General features: G+C 32.7%; 1 protein-coding gene across 1 annotated transcript in view; it reads right to left on the minus strand.

Annotated features, from left to right (window-relative positions):
• Positions 1-5883: 5883 nt before the first annotated feature.
• LOC141447108 (opioid-binding protein/cell adhesion molecule-like) overlaps positions 5884-22139 on the minus strand; it is a 771975-nt gene continuing 755719 nt past the window's right edge. Inside the window, exon 8 of the mRNA XM_074114310.1 lies at positions 5884-20736. Coding sequence (XP_073970411.1) covers positions 20636-20736 — 101 coding nt within the window. The 3' untranslated portion in view covers positions 5884-20635. The remainder of the gene's footprint in view (positions 20737-22139) is intronic.

Raw genomic sequence — 22139 nt, forward strand, 5'->3', positions numbered from 1 at the left:
AAGAAATAGACCGATCTGGCTGAAACTTGGTGTGTGTTCTTCCAAGAGATGCTACTAACTAAACATAACCTCGATACGCGCCAGTGGTGCTATCTCTCTGACTTTGCACGGACTTTTCAAACGACCCTCGTAATGACCTCAAAATTCCTTTTTCATTACAGATCTTGCTAACACTCTTTTTCTCAAATTCACCATTCCATTCTACAGCAGCTCATCCTAACCCTCTCATAGAACACCTATCTTCCACCACATTACCAGGTAATCCTCTAAGGAGATTGAAGAGAAGATGGCCTCTCGTGATCTACTCTCATCATGAGAGCAGTATAGCAAAGCACGTTACTGGAGTGACATCACTGGGTGACTTCTCCACTCGTGATTTTCACGTATTTTCTTTTATTTTTCTTTTATCAGGTACCACATATTTGCTTGTTGCAATAACCGTTGCAGTTGTAAATTCCAATAAAAGATTTAAAGAAAAAAAAAGTTAGTATCTTTGTACGTACATGCAAATATTTGTTGTCTTAGAGTTTTGCTTGGCACCTAAAAGATTCATTCATTTTTGTTTGAAAATTTCTAGTAACTGTTTACATCGATCTCACTAGCTTTAAATTTGCATTATAAAATTAAAGTTAGCTTTGAGTTTCCTTATGTAGGTTTTTAAGTAAATAGTTAAACAAATAGATAGGAGAAAATAAATTTTAAAGAGGAATTTAATTCTATTTTCAGTATAAATAGAAACACAGTTGTACAGGTAAAATAGTTAAATACAGATTGGGTTGTTCTAAGGAACACAATCTTCTAGCCTTAGTCCCGGTTTGGTGAATAAACAAACAAGGGAAGCCAAGAAGGGGAAGGTAAAAAAGCGCTAGAATAACAACGACCAGAGAGAGAGTAAGATTGGAGTGTAGCAAGCAAGAAGAAAGAAAGTATCTTCCAGCATGAGGGAGACTTTCACTTAAGGGCTAGCTGGTATGAGGGGACTTTCACTTAAGGGCTAGCTGGAAGAATAGCTGAAGATAAACAAACTTATCTCCGCTGATAAGGAGAAATATAGGAAAAAAGAAATAGTTTGTTATTTCCACCGATATCCGCCGAACATTATGGGCAACTTCTCTAAACCTCTTATACGTCAATTGATTGATTGTTATTCCAAAAAAAAAGAATTATTGGTTTTATCTCTAAAAAAAATAAATAGAGATTTCGTGGGTAAAAGTGAATAATTAAGTGCTCTAAAGAATTCTTATTTGGCTATTACAGTATTTCTGTTAAACACATTGTTTGGTCATATAGTTGCGAATTTAAAGGACTTTTTTAACCCAATAATTTTAGTTTTTTTAATGCTGTACATCTGTCTCTTTAACAGGCGAAGAAGTTCATTAAAGGCTATTCGCCGAGGCTGACAGCAGAATTAATCCTTCAAGGCCGTGGTGCTATAAGGATGATTGTAGGCCTATTAACCCGGCCACTACAGACTCAGAAAACACATGCATCGCATGGGCGCCTGGCGGATGATAGCCTCTGGTAGGTTCTGTCAGGAAGAGGAGGAGGAAACGGGCACTGCACGTGTTGTGTCAGTGTGAGGGGCTTGTCTGGGCTAAGGATGTTATTTCTCGGGGTGGAAAAAAAACCAAGGCCTGTGCGCTCTCCAGAATTAGGAGTCTGATTAAAAGGACAGATCTGGAGGGTGAGCTTTAGAGTGAGGGGAGCCACAATAGATCCAAAGGGGCCGCAGTGGCGTAGGCCTTGAGGCCGCCCTAGTCTAATCTATCTATCTATCTATCTACATTTTTTAAACTAATCATCTAGAAATTATAGGTAAATATTGATTCAAAAACAAAAATATGAAATTAACATATATGCAAATGAACGTACTAAATGGTGTGGAATAATAGGTGAACATGAAACATGACCCACCATTTACTTTTACCTATTTCGCAAAGAAGTAACCATTATTCCAAATTTTCTGTTTACCCTTACATTATTAGTATAGAAAACAAGACCTTAAGCGAGAAAAAACTCTTATTTTGGATGTTTTTTTATTGAGAAATTTTTTTACTGCATCATTTGATTCTTCATACTTACGGAGGAAAAATTAGTGAAAAAAAATTAAACTTTTATTTTTCATAGAAATATTCACAATAAAGAATTGGCCAATCTCAGTGAAGAATGGAAGTGTGAAAAGTAGGTTGGTTGAAGAGCCAATCAGAAAGAGTTTATTAAGCCACGCCTACCACCCATATATGACACACCACGCCCTCTTTAGTTCGTAATAAAATGGAAGATCTGTGAAAAGAAGATAACACAATAAAAAGGGTGAAGATTATAAGTATTTCTGAGAACAATGAAACACAGTATAATAGCCATAAAATTAAAAGTCAAAATAAAGGGTTCAATGTTTGGTGAGAGGGAAGAAATCTCAGCAAACATTGTTATTCTACTAGCGAAAATGTTTAAACTGCGCAATACCTCAGGCCTCATGGAAGATAGAAGGAACAAGTTAGTGATTGAATGAAAAAGAAATGGAGGCAAAGAGGTTGAAGGGACGAATATAAAATATTTTTTGGTACACGAAAATTGTACGGGATTAGAAAAGTTACATGCCTAAAACCAGAGTCTAAATATTTTATTAAATAATTTATAATTTAGTAAAAAATGTTATATACAAATTCAAAAGGTGTTCTTTTATTTTAATTTTATTTTGAATTAGAGACATGTTGAGTTAGATTTACCTCTATGTTTGAGGGGTTGCAGAAAGTAGGCAAATGAAGAAGAGGACTATTGGAGGGTGAATTAAGTTAAATACTACATGTTCCTGGCTATATATTTATTTTTATTTTATTTAGTTTTCTTAAGTAATGATTAATAATAATGTTTGGTCCTAACCTCCACCAAAGCGTAAATGTAAATAAATAAGAAATGTATTCTCCTCAAAAATTCAGTACTTGCCCTGCATTTGAGAGTATATGAATAAAAATATTTTAAACCATCTTGGATGAATTGTAAAATACGTAAATTCATCTCTTGAGGTAGTGTATTTACACATCGTCCCTAAGGGCTTGGCCAACACCTTACACCTGCTGCCCTTCGCTTTTATCTTCCACTCTTTCGACACCATTTCCTCATTCTAAGCTCCCTTATCTCATCGCGTTGATATAATCCTTCATCTGCATGGTTGTCTTTCTATGCCATTTGTGCTTATCGTGTAACAATAGTTCAGGAATTCAATTTGGTAGTTGAAAATAAAAAATAGGTATTACTTTACTTTTTTTTTAGTTAAAGAATCCTGGCATTCACTGTAGTACAATCCGCCAACCTGCCAAGGAGATTGGCTGTATCTACGAGGGTCGTTTGAAAAGTCCGTGCAAAAATAAAAACTACTTAATTTTTTGGGGTAAACCTTTTTTATTTTTCAACATAGTCTCCTTTTAGGCTTATACACTTCGTCCAACGCTGCTCTAGTTTGTTCATCCCTTCCGAATAATAGGATTTGTCCAAGTCTGAAAAATAGCCATTCGTTTCTGCAATCACCTCCTCGTTTGAATAAAATCTTTTTCCCGCCAGCCATTTCATCATATTGGGGAAGAAATAGTAGTCCGAGGGAGCCAAGTCTGGAGAATAGGGGGGATGTGAAACGAATTGGAACCCTATTTCCATTAATTTTGCGACCACAACTGCTGAGGTGTGAGCTGGTGCGTTGTCGTGATGGAAAAGGACTTTCTTGTGGGCCAATCGTGGGCGTTTTTCTTGCAGGTCGGTTTTCAAACGGTCCAATAACGGTGAATAATGTGCACCTGTAATAGTTTTACCCTTTTCCAGATAGTCGATGAGGATTATTCCTTGCGAATCCCAAAAGACAGTCGCCATAATCGTTCCGGCCGAAGGAACGGTCTTCGCCTTTTTTGGCGCAGATTCCCCCTTGGTAACCCATTGTTTAGATTGTTCTTTGGTCTCAGGAGTGTAGTGATGTATCCATGTTTCATCCACAGTGACGAAACGACGCTTAAAGTCCTGCGGATTCTTCTGGAACAGCTGCAAACCGTCCTTGCAACACTTCACACGATTTCGTTTTTGGTCAAGCGTGAGCAATCGCGGCACCCATCTTGCGGATAGCTTTGTCATGTCCAAATGTTGATGCAACATATTATGTACCCGTTCATTCGAGATGCCCACAGCACTAGCAATCTCACGCACCTTCACTCTTCTGTCATCCATCACCATATCATGGATTTTATCAATGATTTCTGGAGTAGTAACCTCAACAGGGCGTCCAGAACGTTCAGCGTCACTTGTGCCCATATGGCCACTCCGAAAATTTTGAAACCACTTATAAACTTTTCTAATCGAAGGTGCAGAGTCACCATAATGTTTATCAAGCTTCTCTTTAGTCTCCTGAGGCGTTTTGCCTTTCATAAAGTAGTGTTTAATCAACACACGAAATTCTTTTTCGTCCATTTTTTAAAAATCACTCGACTTCCTCGATTCAAACGAATGCTAAACACAAAGAAATAGACCGATCTGGCTGAAACGTGATGTGTGTTCTTCCAAGAGATGCTACTAACTAAACATAACCTCGATACGCGCCAGTAGTGCTATCTCTCTGACTTTGCACGGACTTTTCAAACAACCCTCGTAGTGCACAATACAGAATCTTTAGCTCATTATTGATTTTTATCTTCCACAGCCTATGATGCTCATAAGTAACCTTCCTATTTCACATGGTAACCTTTCGCTTCTGGTTGTTGTGGTACCTAGAGGTTTCAACCGTCCAGGTCCACCTATTATAATTATAAGAAGTTTACTCTCCTTTATAGCTAGTTATATTGAGGCATCTCCAACAGTGGCATATCTTTAATTATGAAATTAACATATGCAAATGAACGTACAAAATGGTGTGGTGAATATGAATAAAAGGTGAACATGAAAAATGATCCACAATTTACTTTTACCTATTTCGCAAAGAAGTAACCATTATTCCCAATTTTCTCTTTACCCTTACATTATTAGTATAGAAAACAAGACCTTAAGCGAGAAAAAGATTTTATTTTGGATGTGTTTATTGAGAAATTTTTTTACTGCATCATTTGATTCTTCATACTTACGGAGGAAAAATTAGTGAAAAAAAATTAAACTTTTATTTTTCATAGAAATATTCACAATAAAGAATTGGCCAATCTCAATGAAGAATGGAGGTGTGAAAAGTAGGTTGGTTGAAGAGCCAATCAGAAACAGTTTATTAAGCCACGCCTACCACCCATAACGTGTATTAAGTAATTAAGCATCAAGTAATTACACTCAGTGAGTTTAGAGAAAATGTAGACAAAAACATCAACGAATTATAAATTTTTCTGAATAAAATTTTCAATGCTAAACTGAAGAACATCTGACATGGATGACAATAAGAAGGCGATGAAAATATGAAATTGTGTGTGTTTAAAAAATAGTTATTATTAGTGCTTCGGACGTAAATACATTTTTAGTTAGCATTTTCCAACAGCATTTAAGGACTTTGTAAAATTAAATAACTTCTCTGCTCGGCCTTTATCATCTCTAGCACTGACGCTGAAATTGTTAGCAGAATCAATTTCAAGCTTGTTTACATTTATTTATTGAATTGAAAACTTAAGATATTTTCTCTAGTTCAATAACTTTTATTTTTCATAGAAATATTCACAATAAAGAATTGGCCAATCTCAATGAAGAATGGAGGTGTGAAAAGTAGGTTGGTTAAAGAGCCAATCAGAAACAGTTTACTCAGCCACGCCTACCATATAAGTCACACCATGCCCTCATTGGTTCATAATAAAATATGGTAATTCTCATAAGATTATGAGAGAAAACTACAATACTGATCTCCCAAGAAGAAAAAAAAATCAAAGAAAACAATCCGTTTTGTCATCCTTTATTTGACATCATAAAAGTCTATTTACATTTTCTGTTTCTTTAAATTCTTTATGTTAATATCATACACAATTTATATATGTATATCTGTATAAAAATTATTTTTTTATAAACTATATCGAACAACTTAACTGTATTACAATATGTAGTTATAAAACAATTACAACTTTATTCGTTCTTTTGTATTTCAATAATTGATTTTTTTAATGTACCTGTTCAAAAACTACAATATTGTGCACAAATTAAATAAAAAAATGTAATTTACATTTTTTTTGTCAGCATTTAATGAAAGGAGTTCTGAGACTTATTTTAATATTTTTTGTATAAATGGGACTTAATAGAAAAGTTTTTATTGAATTTTCATTAATTCTGAACTTTTTCGATAAGTTGTTGGTTATAATTAAAAAATTAATGAAAAAACACTTTATTACAAACATTTATCTTACAACCTTTTGTTTTTAATTACATACATTACATTTTTTTAAACATTTAACAGCAAAATAACAAATATTTTTATTACATTTTCAGTTGTTTTTACTTTATTATTTATATTATTATCCTTACACGGCGAAAACAATAATTTTTTTTTAAAAAATAGCGTTGAGGTCATTGTTAGGACTTTGAACTTTATTTTTTTGATATATTTTTCTTTTAATATTGATTTTTTTTTTCTGTTCTCTTTTACCTAACAGAAAAACAATAATATTTTTACTCGCAAATCACTCTTAATCTTAAAACATTTGGAAATAATAATTTTTCTCTGCACGCACACTACAGAAAAAACTCTTTCAATAATTATTGTTGAAAACTGAACATTATTTTATCATCTTCTGTGAATTTTAACGATTCAATAAGTGTTTCGTGTTCCTGTAATGGTTTACTTTTTCTAGATGTTTTTGAAATTATAAGTACAGTAAGTTCATCTTTGTTTTTTACTTCATGCTTCACCCAGAAGCACGTTCTTGTTCATATTTCGTAAACTCATTGGGCTTTTAAAAAAACAAGATTTTGGGTAAAAAAAATGATCGAAAAATTGTAAAATAATAACCTAAGGAAAGTAAGGGATAATCTAAATTGTTAGCGTACTTCATGCTCAAGCGGAGTACCTGAACTCGAGCTCCAGATAGCGACTCTTACATTTTCTCTTACTAGAAGCTTCTTTCAGATCACTATCCGGTGATGGACTGTGCTACCTGTAACAAGTTTCTTTGCCGAACATTTGAAAAAACCTACGGGAGCCAAAATACTCAAATGTTGATGCGCCTTATATAGATAAACAATAACTTAAGTGCAAAAAAAATACGAACAATCTGACGTTGATGTAGATGAAGATAATTAAAAAACAAAAACAAAAAATCGACGACGGCAAATGATTAACGAGCATGATGGAGATGATGCAGGAAAAATGACCCACCATGTACATGAAAAAAGCAAGAATCAAGATTGCATTTTAAAATATAGCTTAACGTTAGAAGGGCATTGTTTTGATTAATTAGCAATCTTCTAGAAACTATGTAAAAATTACTTCTTTTTTTCGGAAAATGTTTTAATCAAAACTAGTAAATCAGATATATAAATAAATCATTCCAGATTTAAAGAAAAATCTATGCAGCCATTTTGAAGTAAATTCCTATAAATATTATGCATTGTCTTATTTCTGGTTAATCGATATTTCCCTTATCTTTAAATTATAGCAATAATTTTTTTTTTTAAATTTATTTATTAAGTTACACCAGCGCCTAGATACGCCTTAAGTAACAATGACAATAACTGATATCAAACTAACTAATTGAGGAGAGAAGTTACCCAGTGATAATACTCCCTAAGTCGTCTCCCAGGATTAGCTACACTCTTCAGAAGAGAGAAAATCGCGAGGCCATTGACTGATTTTAATCGTCTGGGAGGATGATCTGGAAGGCGATGAGATGGTAAACGGCGGAGGAGAGGATTGGAATGAGAGTGCAAGTTCTGATGAATACTTTTGCAGCGAGTTCGTGCAACCTGGACCTACAAACGGAATTTCCAGGTCTGTGTGGATAGTTAGATTTGAAACGTAAAATGGAGCTGTTTAACGATAGTGCGGAGCATTTTAGACTGAAGAGATTGAATTCGTTGAAGATTAGAGCGTTTCGTTGAACCCTACAGTTCAATACCGTACGTCCAGGCGGGTTTTTGTATGGAATTGTAAATCAATCGTTTGTTATTAAGTGAAAGTTTTGAGCGTTGGTCTAGTAGTCTTTTAAGTAGTCGATAGCGCCTGTTAACTTCAGTTCGTTTAAGTCGTGTGTGCGGGTTCCAAGTCAGTCTTTTGCCTACATACAGCCCAAGATAACGGACAACATTGGCAGGAGGAATTGGAATTGAGTCATAGAAGATCGGAGGAAGAGTGATCCGGCGGAGAGTAAAAGTAATATTTTGGTATTTTTGTCTCATTTAACTTGATAGCAATAATTTTAATGTTCTTATTCTTCTTTCATTTTCTTATTCTTTCACTTAAGTGCCGAAGTTCCAATCTCACGTTGATTGAGGCGAGATATTAATTAGTAGAGTCAAAAGAGTAAAATCTAAAAAATATACCTCAGACAAGACCAATTCACAGATAACGTATTTTGGTCGAAAGTTTATGGTTATGGACAATATTATCAAAATTAATTACCAAGTTTGATCATTCTATAACTTCCAGTTCTTGTTATGGTTATTCTTGTTTGTAAAAACAAGAAGTTTTCCCGTTTTGCGAACTGAAGTTCACATATATACATTCACAATAAATATTAATATTTCCCACAGATTAGAAGGGTAATCTCAGAAAGTTACCATGATAAGTAATTACTTTCAACTGCAAGAAAAAAAATTGATAAGAAATAGTTTAAGCATTGGTTAAGAGGAAAACACCTTCTTCACCGACTTCAGTCCTTGAAGACTGCTCTTTTTTCCCTTTTGTGAGCCGAACAATAATATGAGTATAATACGCTTACAAATGACGAGAATATATTACAATAAAAATTGTCAACAATCTTAAAAGTCTTCAGAAACTACCTCATAATACAGCAACAATATTAGAGATAATTTATTCAAATTTCAACAATATTCTATAGTTTTGAACCTTAATCAGATACCAATCATGCTCACTGCACCATTTTCCCTCAATCAACATCAATTATAATTCCTAGTATTTAATCTACGCTAGGTGAATATTAATGATTTAGGTACAGAATAAGATTTACTTTAATTAGTGTTTCTAATCAACGTATTTACCTCAGTTATTTAATATGTCTCTACAGTTGGCATTTTACATTGATCAATAGAGTTCTAATGTTCGTCATGTCCATCACACTTTTGCAGTCTCTAAAGGGATGTACTCTAAGCCTTGACCCGAATTGTTGTAGCTCTATTATTATTATTTATTTAGTATTAAAGGGATATATTGGGAGGTAATGTTGTTCGCGTCCAACATAACCTCACTTGTACGAGTATTTCCCGGTTTACACTAGTACAGCATCGTGACATGTCAAACAAAAAAAACAACCCAAAAACTGTTTCAAGAATACAATAAAAGGTAAGCATGCACAGGTAACTGAAGCGAAACACTGGCATTTATTGAAGATCAAGATTGAAGTTCTGTGACATGATCTATCTGTTAAATAACAAGACTGATGCTGCTACAGAAAAACTATGCATGCGCCAAATCCTAACGACCGACAGCTGTGCAGCGTAAAGCCTTCTCTTTCGATTGCAGCGTCTCACATGTTTGTAGAGAAATCTGCCTGACCGGAACCGTCGTTTGTGTAAGAGGTGTTAGTTTCGTTTTGCGCGAAAACATGATACTACACATGTAGTAGAGCAACGAATTGTCGTGAAATTTCACATCAAAACTTGATAAAACCGCTACTGAAACTTATCTTTTATTACAAAGAAGTTTATGGTGATGATTGTTAAGTGCGCGAGTTTTTTTGTGTAGTTCAAGCGTTTCCAAGATGGCCGAGAAGATGTCGGAGATGATGACCGCCCGGGTCGCCCTTTCACGTCCAAAAATGGATGAAAATATCGATTATAATTAATCAAACATTACTACCTTGAGGTGCTTGCTCAACTCCGTGAAAGAGTAAGGAAAAAAACGACCCGATTTGTGTGAAGAACAAGTCACAGGGTTCTCCATCAAGACAACGCGCCGGCTCACACTGCCTTTGTCTGTCAAGACCTTTCTAGCCAAGTACAACATCCCAGTTTTAGGCCACCCGCCTTACTCGCCTGATCTGGCCCCATGTGACTTTTATCTGTTCCTCAAAGTTAAATCTGCATTAAAAGGAACAGTCAGATTTCAGTTCGTTGAAGGTGTGAAAGAAAAAGCGGCACGCGTCATGCAGGAGCTCACAGAAAAAGACTTCCAGCACTGTTTCGAACAATGGTAAATTCGCATGGAGCGTTTTAGGGATAGGGGAGGGATGTATATTGAAGGTGATAATAACTAAATATGTAAAAAATTTAAAATAAAATGTTTTACAGCAATAGTCTCGTTATTTAATAGCCACACCTCGTATAATCTACTTTAATCCATGGCTAACTCTATACAAAAATTTGTGCGGCATCGTGGTAAAATTAACCTCAATGTGACCTTCACTGTGAAGCCTAATTAAAGTCTGTCCTGCGCTGGAAGATGATCACTGACGATATAGAACTACACTTGGTGTAAAATACTGGGAGTATACACTGCTCCATAAAACAATTACTTCTGATGAAAAATATACCTAGAAAATTTGACTCAATTTCTAAGCTTCTTTTTTTAATAAGATTAAGTGAAAGTTAGTACAATACTATAACAGAAAAGTTTACAAAAAAAGTAATTTAATGCTATCTATTATGTGGCTTGTTGGATTTCTTGAAGGATACTAACATAAAACTTACGCCTGTGCCCAAAATGACACAATGTCAAAAATAAAAAGACAATCATAAGAGAGAAAACATTTCTGTTTCAAAAAGTGATTGCTTGGAGGTGGTTGGCGAACAAAAGACAACGTTAGCGAGTTTGGCGAACCAACTTTAAACTTCTTGCCACTTCTTTCTTTTTTTTTTTTTAGCTACGGCAATACTTTGTAAAACTTTCTTGGTCGTCAGCACTTATATTAGTAACTCTAAACTCATCTCTAACTGGTAAAGCTTCAATGGAAAGTTATTCTGTTTATTTTAAACAAATTAAGTAAAAAAAACAAAAAAACTTTGCATTATCTAGGGTGCGTTCCACTGAGCGCTCATAATGATCACGCTCACGACCGCGGTTTTGCCCGTTCCACTTGCTTGTGAGCGTTGCAATCGAAAACTCAAGTGGAATGGACTGTGGGGCGTTTCAACCGTTCATGTAAACATTACAAATGGCGACCTCGAAAATAAGTCAGAAGCTTGAAGAGGTTGTTTTTTAATTTAAACCCCGTTTATATGCAGTTATAATAAACTTTATTAATTATTGGTAAAGTTGACTTATGGGTCATTCCATGTCAAATCAACACAAAAAAAAGACCATTTTTGACCTCACCATCTCGGATTTTCTTGAAATTTGGCACATGTGTACTATTGGTATAGACTTGGAAAAATATGAAATTTTACTGTGATATGTCAACTGGTTTATGAGTTACAGGGCTGTAAAGTTGCCAAAAATGGGCCGAAAAACAGGGAACCCCGTGTTTTTGAATTACTGTAGGAGCTTTCCTAATTGAGCTACAGACTTGGGATTGGTGTCATTTTATAGCATATATAATGCCCTTTCCTGTGATATGCGACACAATATGGGTTAGGATAAATAAAGTTTGTTAAATTTAAATTTTAAATTTTTTAAAAAGTACATATTTTAAAATTTTAAAATTAATTCTATGAATAGCTAGTAGTGTTATGAATCACTGACCAAAACATTAATTTGGGACGACAATGGCTTCATTGTTAAAAAAATTTAAGACTAAAGCTCCTTTTCATGGAAAATATATTTTAATAAAATTAAAGTGATAAATAAATTGAAAATAGTAATAATGAATCAATGAATCATAATTAATAATTATTAAGATTTAAAATATTGATTTTGAAATCATTTTTAGAATTAATAATTATGATTACAGTAATTAATCATATTAATTAGAATATATTATTTTAATGAAATTACGCAGTTAATCAAATTATACAAAATTAATTCAATTCAATATCTTTGTTCAAGAACAGTCTTCTTTGGCTGATATAACAGCCTCTTTAAGTTGGTTTAAGTCGGCAAAGGGCCTTGTGATTGCGTAGGGGGTTCGGTAAAGAGACTGGCAGCTCGTGCCAGTTTGCAACCACCCTATGGAAATCAAATCCAAACTTCACTACAACTTTTTGAGTGGGCAGTAGAAAACATCACCAACAAAGACTTTGCATATTCAACCCAGGAAGACTATGTTGAATCTGAGTGTTTTTTAAAAAATCGGTTTGCTCAAGCATTGGCTATTAAAGGAACAACACAGCAATACCATGCTTTCATTCCCAGAAGTAAATCTAAAATATTGGTTAAAAACTTTTCTATGAACTCAGAAGCTTGCGAAATGGAAGTTTCAAAATTCCCTAATAAACTAAAATTAGCCGACATATCAGGTTATATCAGTGTAGTCTATAAAGAAACTGGTGGCTTGGATATGCTTTAGAGAAAAATGAAGAACTTGATGAAGTAAAAGTAACTTTTCTTCATCCAGCTGGACCCTCTAAATCATCTCGTATCCAAGAAATGCTGATATTCTTTGGGTCTCAGTAGTGGATGTTTTGATAAAAATTGATCCTGTGACTCTGACAGGAAGAACTTACATATGTCCTTCTAGAAAGTGATGCATGTCAAACAAATGAAGCCTTTTCAAGCTTAAAATAATAAAGAGATCCTATTACTTAACAGTATGTTTTACTTTGGACTTATTAGTGGAATTATTATTAGCATTATTGTATTAACATGAATTCAGAGTTAAATTAATCGGATTGGAGCTTTAGTCTTAAATTTTTTTAACAATGAAGCCATTGTCGTCCCAAATTAATATTTTGCCCAGTGATTCATAACACTACTAGCTATTCATGGAATTAATTTTAAAATTTTAAAATATGTACTTTTTAAAAAAATTAAAATTAAAATTTTAAATTTAAATTTAACAAACTTTTATATCCTAACCCATATGGTGTCGCATATCACAGGAAAGGGCATTATATATGCTATAAAATGACACCAATCCCAAGTCTGTAGCTCAATTAGGAAAGCTTCTACAGTAATTCAAAAACACGGGGTTCCCTGTTTTTCGGCCCATTTTTGGCAACTTTACAGCCCTGTAACTCATAAACCAGTTGACATATCACAGTAAAATTTCATATTTTTCCAAGTCTATACCAATAGTACACATGTGCCAAATTTCAAGAAAATCCGAGATGGTGCGGTTCAGACCCCGTGTTGATTTGACATGGAATGACCCTTATATTAAAAAAATATATATAATTCAGTTTTTATATAACATTTTCGTGGAGTATTTATAAAATTTACGTATAAATAAAATTAATATGTCTTTTGTGGCAACAGTAGGATATTTATTGATGCAACGTAATAATGCTTTAGAAAGTTCTTCATCTCGTTCCGATGAAGAGTGGAATGCAATTTTACAAAATCGCAATGGTGAAAAGCGAAAACTTAGGCCACGTATTATTAACTATCAAAAGTGTAATTGATCGTTATTCAGTGATTCAGTATGTAAAGGGATAAGTAATTTTTCATTTTATTATTTTTTTTTAGACTTTCGAGAAACACATTCAATTATTTACATGAGATAATACTTTCATTTACATGATATAATTTTTTCGGTCGCCATCTTTGCTTTTGCGCCAAATTTCTGAACGCCCACGTGAGCGAAAATAATGACGTCATTAGTGACGTTTTCGCCACGACCACTATGACCGCGGTAGTCTTGTGGAACGCCTGAAGATATATATTTTGATCGTTGTGAACGCTTAGTGGAACGCACCCCTAATTAAACTTGCAAGTGTAATAAAATTCATAACAAGTGTAATTGATGGATCCGTAGAAGGGAATATCATTGTTACCATCAAGTTGTTACATCAAAAAAGGAATGTAAATTATGTAAAAGAATTGACAGACATGAGATTAGTAAGCAAAGTCGTGCTTCTAGAACTTGCATTCATAAAAAGTTGTAGAAATACTGAAAGAAAACATTTTGTATTTTAAAGAAAAGAGAGAATAATTATTTCCGAATAGGATGCCCCATCCTGACGAATATCAGAAAACATACTTTTAAAACATGGGTTTACTGAAATATTAAATGGAAAGAACTGAGGCGAATTGGGTTAATAGTCGCAACGTAAACTATTTCAGGAAACAGATGACATTTTTCGAGACCACAGAATTTAGAATTTTTTGAGTAAACCTCAATTAACAGTCCATAAAAAAAAAGAAAGCATTACGAAATAAAATTCAGGACTACATTTAAGTTTTTTTTTTACTCCTATTTCTAATAATAGAAATTAGACGTATAAAGCCACCCGCACCATCCGGCATGTAACCTGCTGAGATAGTTGATCCCGCTTGGGTTTACCAAACCCTCAAAGCAAACTGCCGTTCAATGTTCTCTCTCTACCACATTGTACACTTTACAGACGCCTAAATTCTGTAACCAAAGCCTGAAGCTTAAGGTAACCACAGCGTTTTTTGGGTTTAAACCACACAAATGTTTTGTAATCAAGGACGTGATGGAGAATCGACTTTCTTTTTTTTTTTAATAAGAGAAGAATAATCGAATAAAATAATGAATTCTGCCTTCTGTAAGAAACAATATGAAGAGTAAAGAGCACCAATTAAATATTTTTCTCATTTAACACTAAACCTAATACGACCGGTCAATTGACTTTTTTTTTAATTTAGTTTAAATTTTCTAATTACAGCGTCATCATACCGCCATTAAACTTCACGACTTTTCCTAAAATATGTATACAATTGTTTTTTTAATATTCACTTCTTCTCCTGATATTTGATTTTTGAGAAAAATTTGTAGTCCGTCTTAAGTACCGCGACCGATCATTTGACCGGCTGAATATTTTCATTTTATTTACTTACTTTAATATTATATTTTATTTATTTATTTACTCTTTGTAACAGAATTCTCTCGAAAACTCAATTTGATAATGCATTTATCGGATTATTGTTTGCATGTGGAGCATATGAGGCCAAAAATGTACGATATTGCCCTTTTCTATGGAACAAAAAATACGGACGAGCATTCTTCTCAAACACTGTGAGCCGAAATGTATAGACGGAAATTGTGAGGTTTATTCGATTGGATCAAAGAAATCATCGCTTTACAAACCGATAAATTTACTTTTATTTCTAAATTTTGGAACAAATTCGTAGAGAAGAGTCAAAACTGTTCTAACCAAGAGCATATATCTCTTCCAAGGACAATATTGTTCCCAACAAAGTCGAGATGCAGATTTACTCAGTACATGCCCAAATAAACCGGACAAATTTTGGCTAGCGATCGATGTAATAAAAGGCTTTCCATATTTGGGAAAACGTGAAAGCAGAGAACCTTCAGTTCCGCTTGGGGAGTTTGTCGCTCTGAAATTAGCAGAAATGTATACAGCTCGTGGGAGAAATATAACCGTGGAAAATTTCGGAGATGGTCTCAACAAATAGTTTTCAATATCCTAGACTTAGCCCCGGGATAAATGCGTGGATTTTGCATAAAAAACTACCGGAAGTGAAATTTCAAGATACCATTGCAAAAGCATGACAAATATTAGTACACGAACAAGTGGTCGGAAAATAGTCAAATAAGATACTGCAAAGGCAATAAGTCTAAAAAATGCTGTCGAAACTGTAACGGGAAATTTACAATTGAGAAGCCTATAATTATAAAAAATGACGCAATAAAGAGTAAAATCTACGAGATTTATTTTTAAACAAAAGAAACTACGCCTTTTTCATTGTTAAATAATTATTATCCTCAGTCTATAATAAGAAATTTAAGTAATTTTAAAGTCCGGTCATTTGACCGGCCACGGTAGGAATAGTTATGCATAAATGTCGGTAGGTTTAGTGTTAATTTGATTTATTATTGATTTTTCTACTTCATTTCAGTATGCTATATGAATTATTTGTTTAAATAATTTATTATTTTAGAATACCCATAGAATTTGATAATAAATCTTTTAATATCTGATATATTATTCCAATGAACCAATATTCATTACATATTTAATCATGTAGAAGTTTTATACTCATATAAGTTTGATGCTAAAATAATAGGAAAATTAATGATACGAAGGGGCTTATTCTTGCACAAAACCCATTACACCCACGTAGCTTTTTATGCTACGTAATTTGGGACCAAATATCTGCATTGATATTCAATAAGCCCAACAGCAAGTTGGTCTACTTTAAAGATTGATCACAATGGCACTGTGTTGAACATTACAATGTAAATATTAGGGTTGAAGCAAAAACTATTTAATGGAATTTGCATTATATACTATATGAAAAAAATTATAAAATAAATATTAATACTTGGGAGTTTTTATACTGAAAATACCATCACCATTAATAGAAATTGGCCTTGCTAAATCTATGCTCTGCATGACTGGTTATCTAAAATCAATACAACTGGAAGATGAGTACTCACATGATAGTAAAACTTGGTTATCTATTTCATTTGCATTGCTTCTGATATTAGCCAGAGAACACTGCAGACATCCTAAGCTACAAGAACGTTTTGTGACTTGTACTTACCGAGGTGCCATTTAAATTTGGCTCACATGAAGCACACTGTCTGTTAGTGGGGAACATGAAATTGATGTGGTATTCACAATTTTGTCTTTTATTCTGATACCAGACTACCGGCTCCTCTCTCCTCCAAGAAATTCCTTGCGAGAGTTTAATTCTCTTTGTTCTGAGAAAATTAAGAGCGTAGAGTGGATGGGATGGACAGTCCTAACGCTTTACTAATAGAGGTTGTGTAATTTCCGAGTTTTATAATTTGACGGGTTTTCACATGAGACACTTATCTACTCGGAGGGCACTTGAAGAAAAACTGAGAATGGTACATTATAACATCTAAATTTCTGTGAAGAACTAGAGGAAACATAAAATGCACCTTCAAATGAACTACAATGCTATAATCTGAGGAACAGTTAGACACTAGAAAAGTTACAGGTGCTGGAGAAGGTTATACCTTCCTCAGAACCCTCTAGCGGCATTCGGGGACATAAAAATCTTGAAGGTAGCGTCATTATACTCCATTAATAAATAAAAACTTTGCCCCCAGCAAAAGCAAGGGATTTCTCCCATTATTTCTTATAGAATGGCTTGTTTTTTTGTGGTGAATACTTTAACGCCAAATTTATTTTATACCTTTTTACTGTGAAAAATCAACGAAATGTCATCTTGTTAACCAATATTAATAATTTAAGGAAAAAAAAATATAACAAAAATGAATAAAACGAGTTTGATGAATAATGGAATAACTGTTAGAAAACTCTGCAGTAAAATAAAAATATGAGTAAACATTGAGCCAAGTTATGATTGCAACCATCCACAAAAGGTTTTGTATTTTCTAAACCTACCGTCATGCGAGCTAGTTTACAGTATTGGTTGAATGTGGGCAGACCGCCAATTGTCTTACATATTCAACAGCGGGTGTGAATACCAAATGTGTTCACCAGTTTGAGGCTTTACCAGGTAACACCTTGTGCTATAAACCTTGTTATAAATTATACAAAATAAAATAATAAAAAATACTTCTTTGTTATCAGCTACTCTAATTCAAAATATTTTTGTATCGTTATTTTTTTCAATTTAAACTTGATGGAGAGGAGTAACTAAATTGAAATTTTTTATCAAATAGAAATTATTTAGTTTTAGTACGAGAAAACTGAACGATGCAGCGTTGTAAATTAAATAAATAAATAATTAAATATGTAATCCAAATCCCAAAATTAAAAAACATCGATCAACCAGAAATTGTCCTTTACAATTTTTATTTTTAGCGTTTACTTTCAAAAATGGTTTCAATGAAAACTTTTAAACTTTAAATAAAGAGAAATTTGTTTCAAAAATTAAGAATTTGAAGAAAATGTTTAAGTTTATAACCTTAATAATTGTAAATGAGATAGTAATGTGAGTTTTGAGTGTTCAGGACAATTTTTTTTTTGCATTTTCGAATGTGTTTTTAAAAATAAGCTTCAATTTTCAATTTCCCTAAAACACCTTACATCTTACAATTTAAATTCTGTAAGAAAAATATACCAGCGTTAACCAATTTAATAAAAAAAAGTCCTGTTTTATAAATTCATTTGTCTCAAAACAAATTTTTATTTATTTAATTATTAACTAACATTAAGCACATTTTGGGAATTAGGGGAAAAATTAAAAATATTAAATAAAGCATCAAAATAAACCACTAGGCCATTAAACATGTATTTGATTACATTATTAAACCAAAATATTGTCTCTTATTTTGTAATTTATTGTTCAAGTTGGGTCTTCTTTATTATAATGTTACCTTAGACATAAAACATCTTTACAACTACATACATACGTATTTATTGATTTTTGTTTTTTGTTTTTAGAAAAGAGATGCAAAATTCCCATTTTATCATAAACTTATTTCAATATATTCTGGAATTAAACTATTTTTTAGTAACTGTATACGTCCATAACATAATTAAATTTCGGGAAGCAGTTTTTCTCCTAGTTTCTTGACTCTCCTTGATTGTGTTGCAAAAAATACTTGTGTTAAAATCCAGGAAATTGTAAAGAAGATAGACATTAACTAGAACTTTAAAAGAAGTCGTACAATAAGGCTTATCGTAAAGAAGATAGATATTAACTAGAACTTTAAAAGAAGTCGTACAATAAGTCTTATCGTAAAGAAGATAGACATTAACTAGAACTTTAAAAGACGTCGTACAATAAGTATTATCGGAAAGAAGATAGACATTAACTAGAACTTTAAAAGACGTCGTACAATAAGTATTATCGGAAAGAAGATAGACATTAACTAGAACTTTAAAAGACGTCGTACAATAAGTATTATCGGAAAGAAGATAGTCATTAACTAGAACTTTAAAAGAAGTCGTACAATAAGCTTATCGTAAAGCCATCGTAAAGAAGGTAGACAATGACTAGAACTTTAATAGAAGTCGTACAATAAGTCTTATTGTAAAGAAGATAGACATTAATTAGAACTTTAAAAGAAGTCGTACAATAAGTCTTATCGTAAAGAAGATAGATATTAACTAGAACTTTAAAAGAAGTCGTACAATAAGTCTTATCGTAAAGAAGATAGATATTAACTAGAACTTTAAAAGAAGTCGTACAATAAGTCTTATCGTAAAGAAGATAGACATTAACTAGAACTTTAAAAGAAGTCGTACAATAAGACTTATCGTAAAGAAAATAGTCATTATCTAGAACTTTAAAAGAAGTCGTACAATAAGCTTATCGTAAAGACATCGTAAAGAAGATAGACATCAACTAGAACTTTAAAAGAAGTCGTACAATAAGACTTATCGTAAAGAAGATAGTCATTATCTAGAACTTTAAAAGAAGTCGTACAATAAGCTTATCGTAAAGACATCGTAAAGAAGATAGACATTAACTAGAACTTTAAAAGAAGTCATACAATAAGTCATATTGGCTGCAGTAGTTTGTGGAACAACACCCGATCTCCAAGCATGACGAAGTAAAAACTATTTGATTAATCCTGTAGTTTCAAAAATTAAGTTTTGGAAGCATTCATTGATCGACAAGAGTTTTGGATATGTTTTCAAGAAATCTTTTTAATATAGTTGTTGGAATCTGTACAGTTCAATTCTTTTAAAATTATTGTAAACTGGTAAGAGAACGATGCGTTAGAGATTGCAAATAATATCTTGGGGTTTTAATTAAATACTTCTTCAAAAGTTCTGAAATAAATCGTACTAATTTTCCAAAATAGCCGTATTTTTCGACTACAAAAATAGTCACAGATCAGTCTGATTCAATGCTAGAAATTTTCAGAAGTGATTGAAAATTTTAACATCAGTAGAAGCAACTAAGTATAATATAAACAGAACAAATACCATAAACTTAAAATTTGGGACCAGAAAAAGTTGAAAATGAAAAAAGCATTCCTAATGTTTCTTTCTGTACCATCATCAGAACATTTTTATACCATTATAAAATTTCAGAATATATTGAAATAATGTCCAAATATTTATTTATTTTTGAGCACGTACCAAACCTTTAAAACTTGAAATAATTTTTATTTAAACACAAAGGAAGACCAAAATTAGGGCAATTAAAGCCGTAAAGGACTATAAATTAATTTTTTACTTTTATAATTTTTGTTTTTTATTTAATTTTATTTACACAAGTTTTATTTACAATTAGATATATTTTTTTGAATGATATAATTTGTTCATGCTTTTCCACTATTAATTGATTCTTTTTTACTTCTTATTTGAAAATGATTCTTTTAAAAAAACATTTTCGTTGATTCTTAGGGACTATTATTTCTCTTAAGTAGAGAGATAAATTGGATATTTTTTGTTTTTATAATTTTGGAATTTTATTAAATTCTCCCCAATAAGTATTAATACTTGGCAGTCTTTCCTAACATATGGATCAACAATTTACACATGAATAACTATCCAATATTATTTTTCATGTAAAAGATTTCTATACTGATTAATTATTATTGACAAATCAGCTATTAAGGATATGTACCAACATTGTTAAAAGTAATAATACAACACCACTATTTCGTTGCCAAGCTGTACCATGTTGCATTGCAGCTGGGGTTTCTCCTGTAGACAAGAATTAAAAAAAAAAATTAGCTTAAAAAATAAAAATTATTACAAAATATATACAGGGTGTTCATTTTGAGACGGCTCAAATGTATTTCATGCTTAAACTGTTAATCTAAGCGAAAAAAATGGTGGAGGAAGAATTTGTTGCCAGTCACCTCTAGTTTCAGAATATGTAACCCTGATTTTGGATTCCTGCCCGCGTACGCGGCTGACACGCGACCAAAAGTGAGGGTTCGCGGTTGACCCCCACTTTCATGTACACAGTTTTAAAGAGTATAAAAAGTTATGAAAAAAACCGGAAACCGCAATTCGATATCTTCAAAATTAAAGGTGCTAGGCCATTTCAAAATCTGGTATTTATTAATCATATTTCAATTTTTTAACTTGTTATCAAAGAGAAAGAAGAGCACGCGATAGGTCATTTTCATGTAATTTTTCATCCCCTTTCTACTAAAAATATTGCCAAGGCAGTAAAGCTAGTATTTTTCTTAATATCGGGAAATAAGCAGTTTTCCGAGTGATTTTTCTGAGAAAAATCAAATGTTAAGAGCTTTAGATGTTCTCAAGCATACACAAAATGGCTAAAAATTAATTTTACATCTGTTACAAACAAGAAGGTTTGATAATTATTTGGTAATTTTGGGAGAGTTGCGTTTAATTACCAAAAAAAAAATTGGAAACCTCCTACCACATATTTAAGTGATCAATATCTTTCATTCAAAGGTTCAAACTTATTCCTTAATTTATCAAATAATGCACTTTACGCAACTTGTGCAGCATGTACTGTGCCTTCAAAGGTGCCTCCTCAGAAACAGAGAACAGTTGATAACCTCCTGGCTAACCTGGCTTCCGAGCCAGGTGAGGCATCTAAAGTTCTTAACATTTGACTTTTCTTAGAAAAATCACTCGGAAAACGACTTATTTCCCGATATTAAGAAAAATACTAGCTTTACCTCCTTGGCAATATTTTTAGTAGAAAGGGGATGAAAAAATACATAAAAATGACCTATCGCGTGCTCTTCTTTCTCTTTAATAGCAAGTTAAAAAATTGAAATTTGATTAACAAATACCAGATTTTGAACTCTACCATTTTTCCTTTCTTAAATTATTTTTGATCTAACTGAAAGAAAAGCACGCGTAGTACTAAATTTTAATTGAAATGTTCAGGTAAATAGCCCAATAAATTTCATATCGCATTATTCCTTAATTACAGGTAGCGTAGTTATATAAATGAATTTAATATAGGTACTAAGGATGGTTCATGCTAAAATGAAGGTAGTAAATCATTCTAACATCGACTGGTATACGGCCACATCCTTGATAATCGATTATTTGGCTAATATCTCACGCCTATAGGTAATAATAGTTTCAGTGAGAATGACAATTTGATTCGTAAACGA

Source organism: Rhodnius prolixus, unplaced genomic scaffold, assembly GCF_049639745.1.
Source record: "Rhodnius prolixus isolate KJV_2025 unplaced genomic scaffold, Rpr scaffold_7, whole genome shotgun sequence".
Taxonomy (NCBI): domain Eukaryota; kingdom Metazoa; phylum Arthropoda; class Insecta; order Hemiptera; family Reduviidae; genus Rhodnius; species Rhodnius prolixus.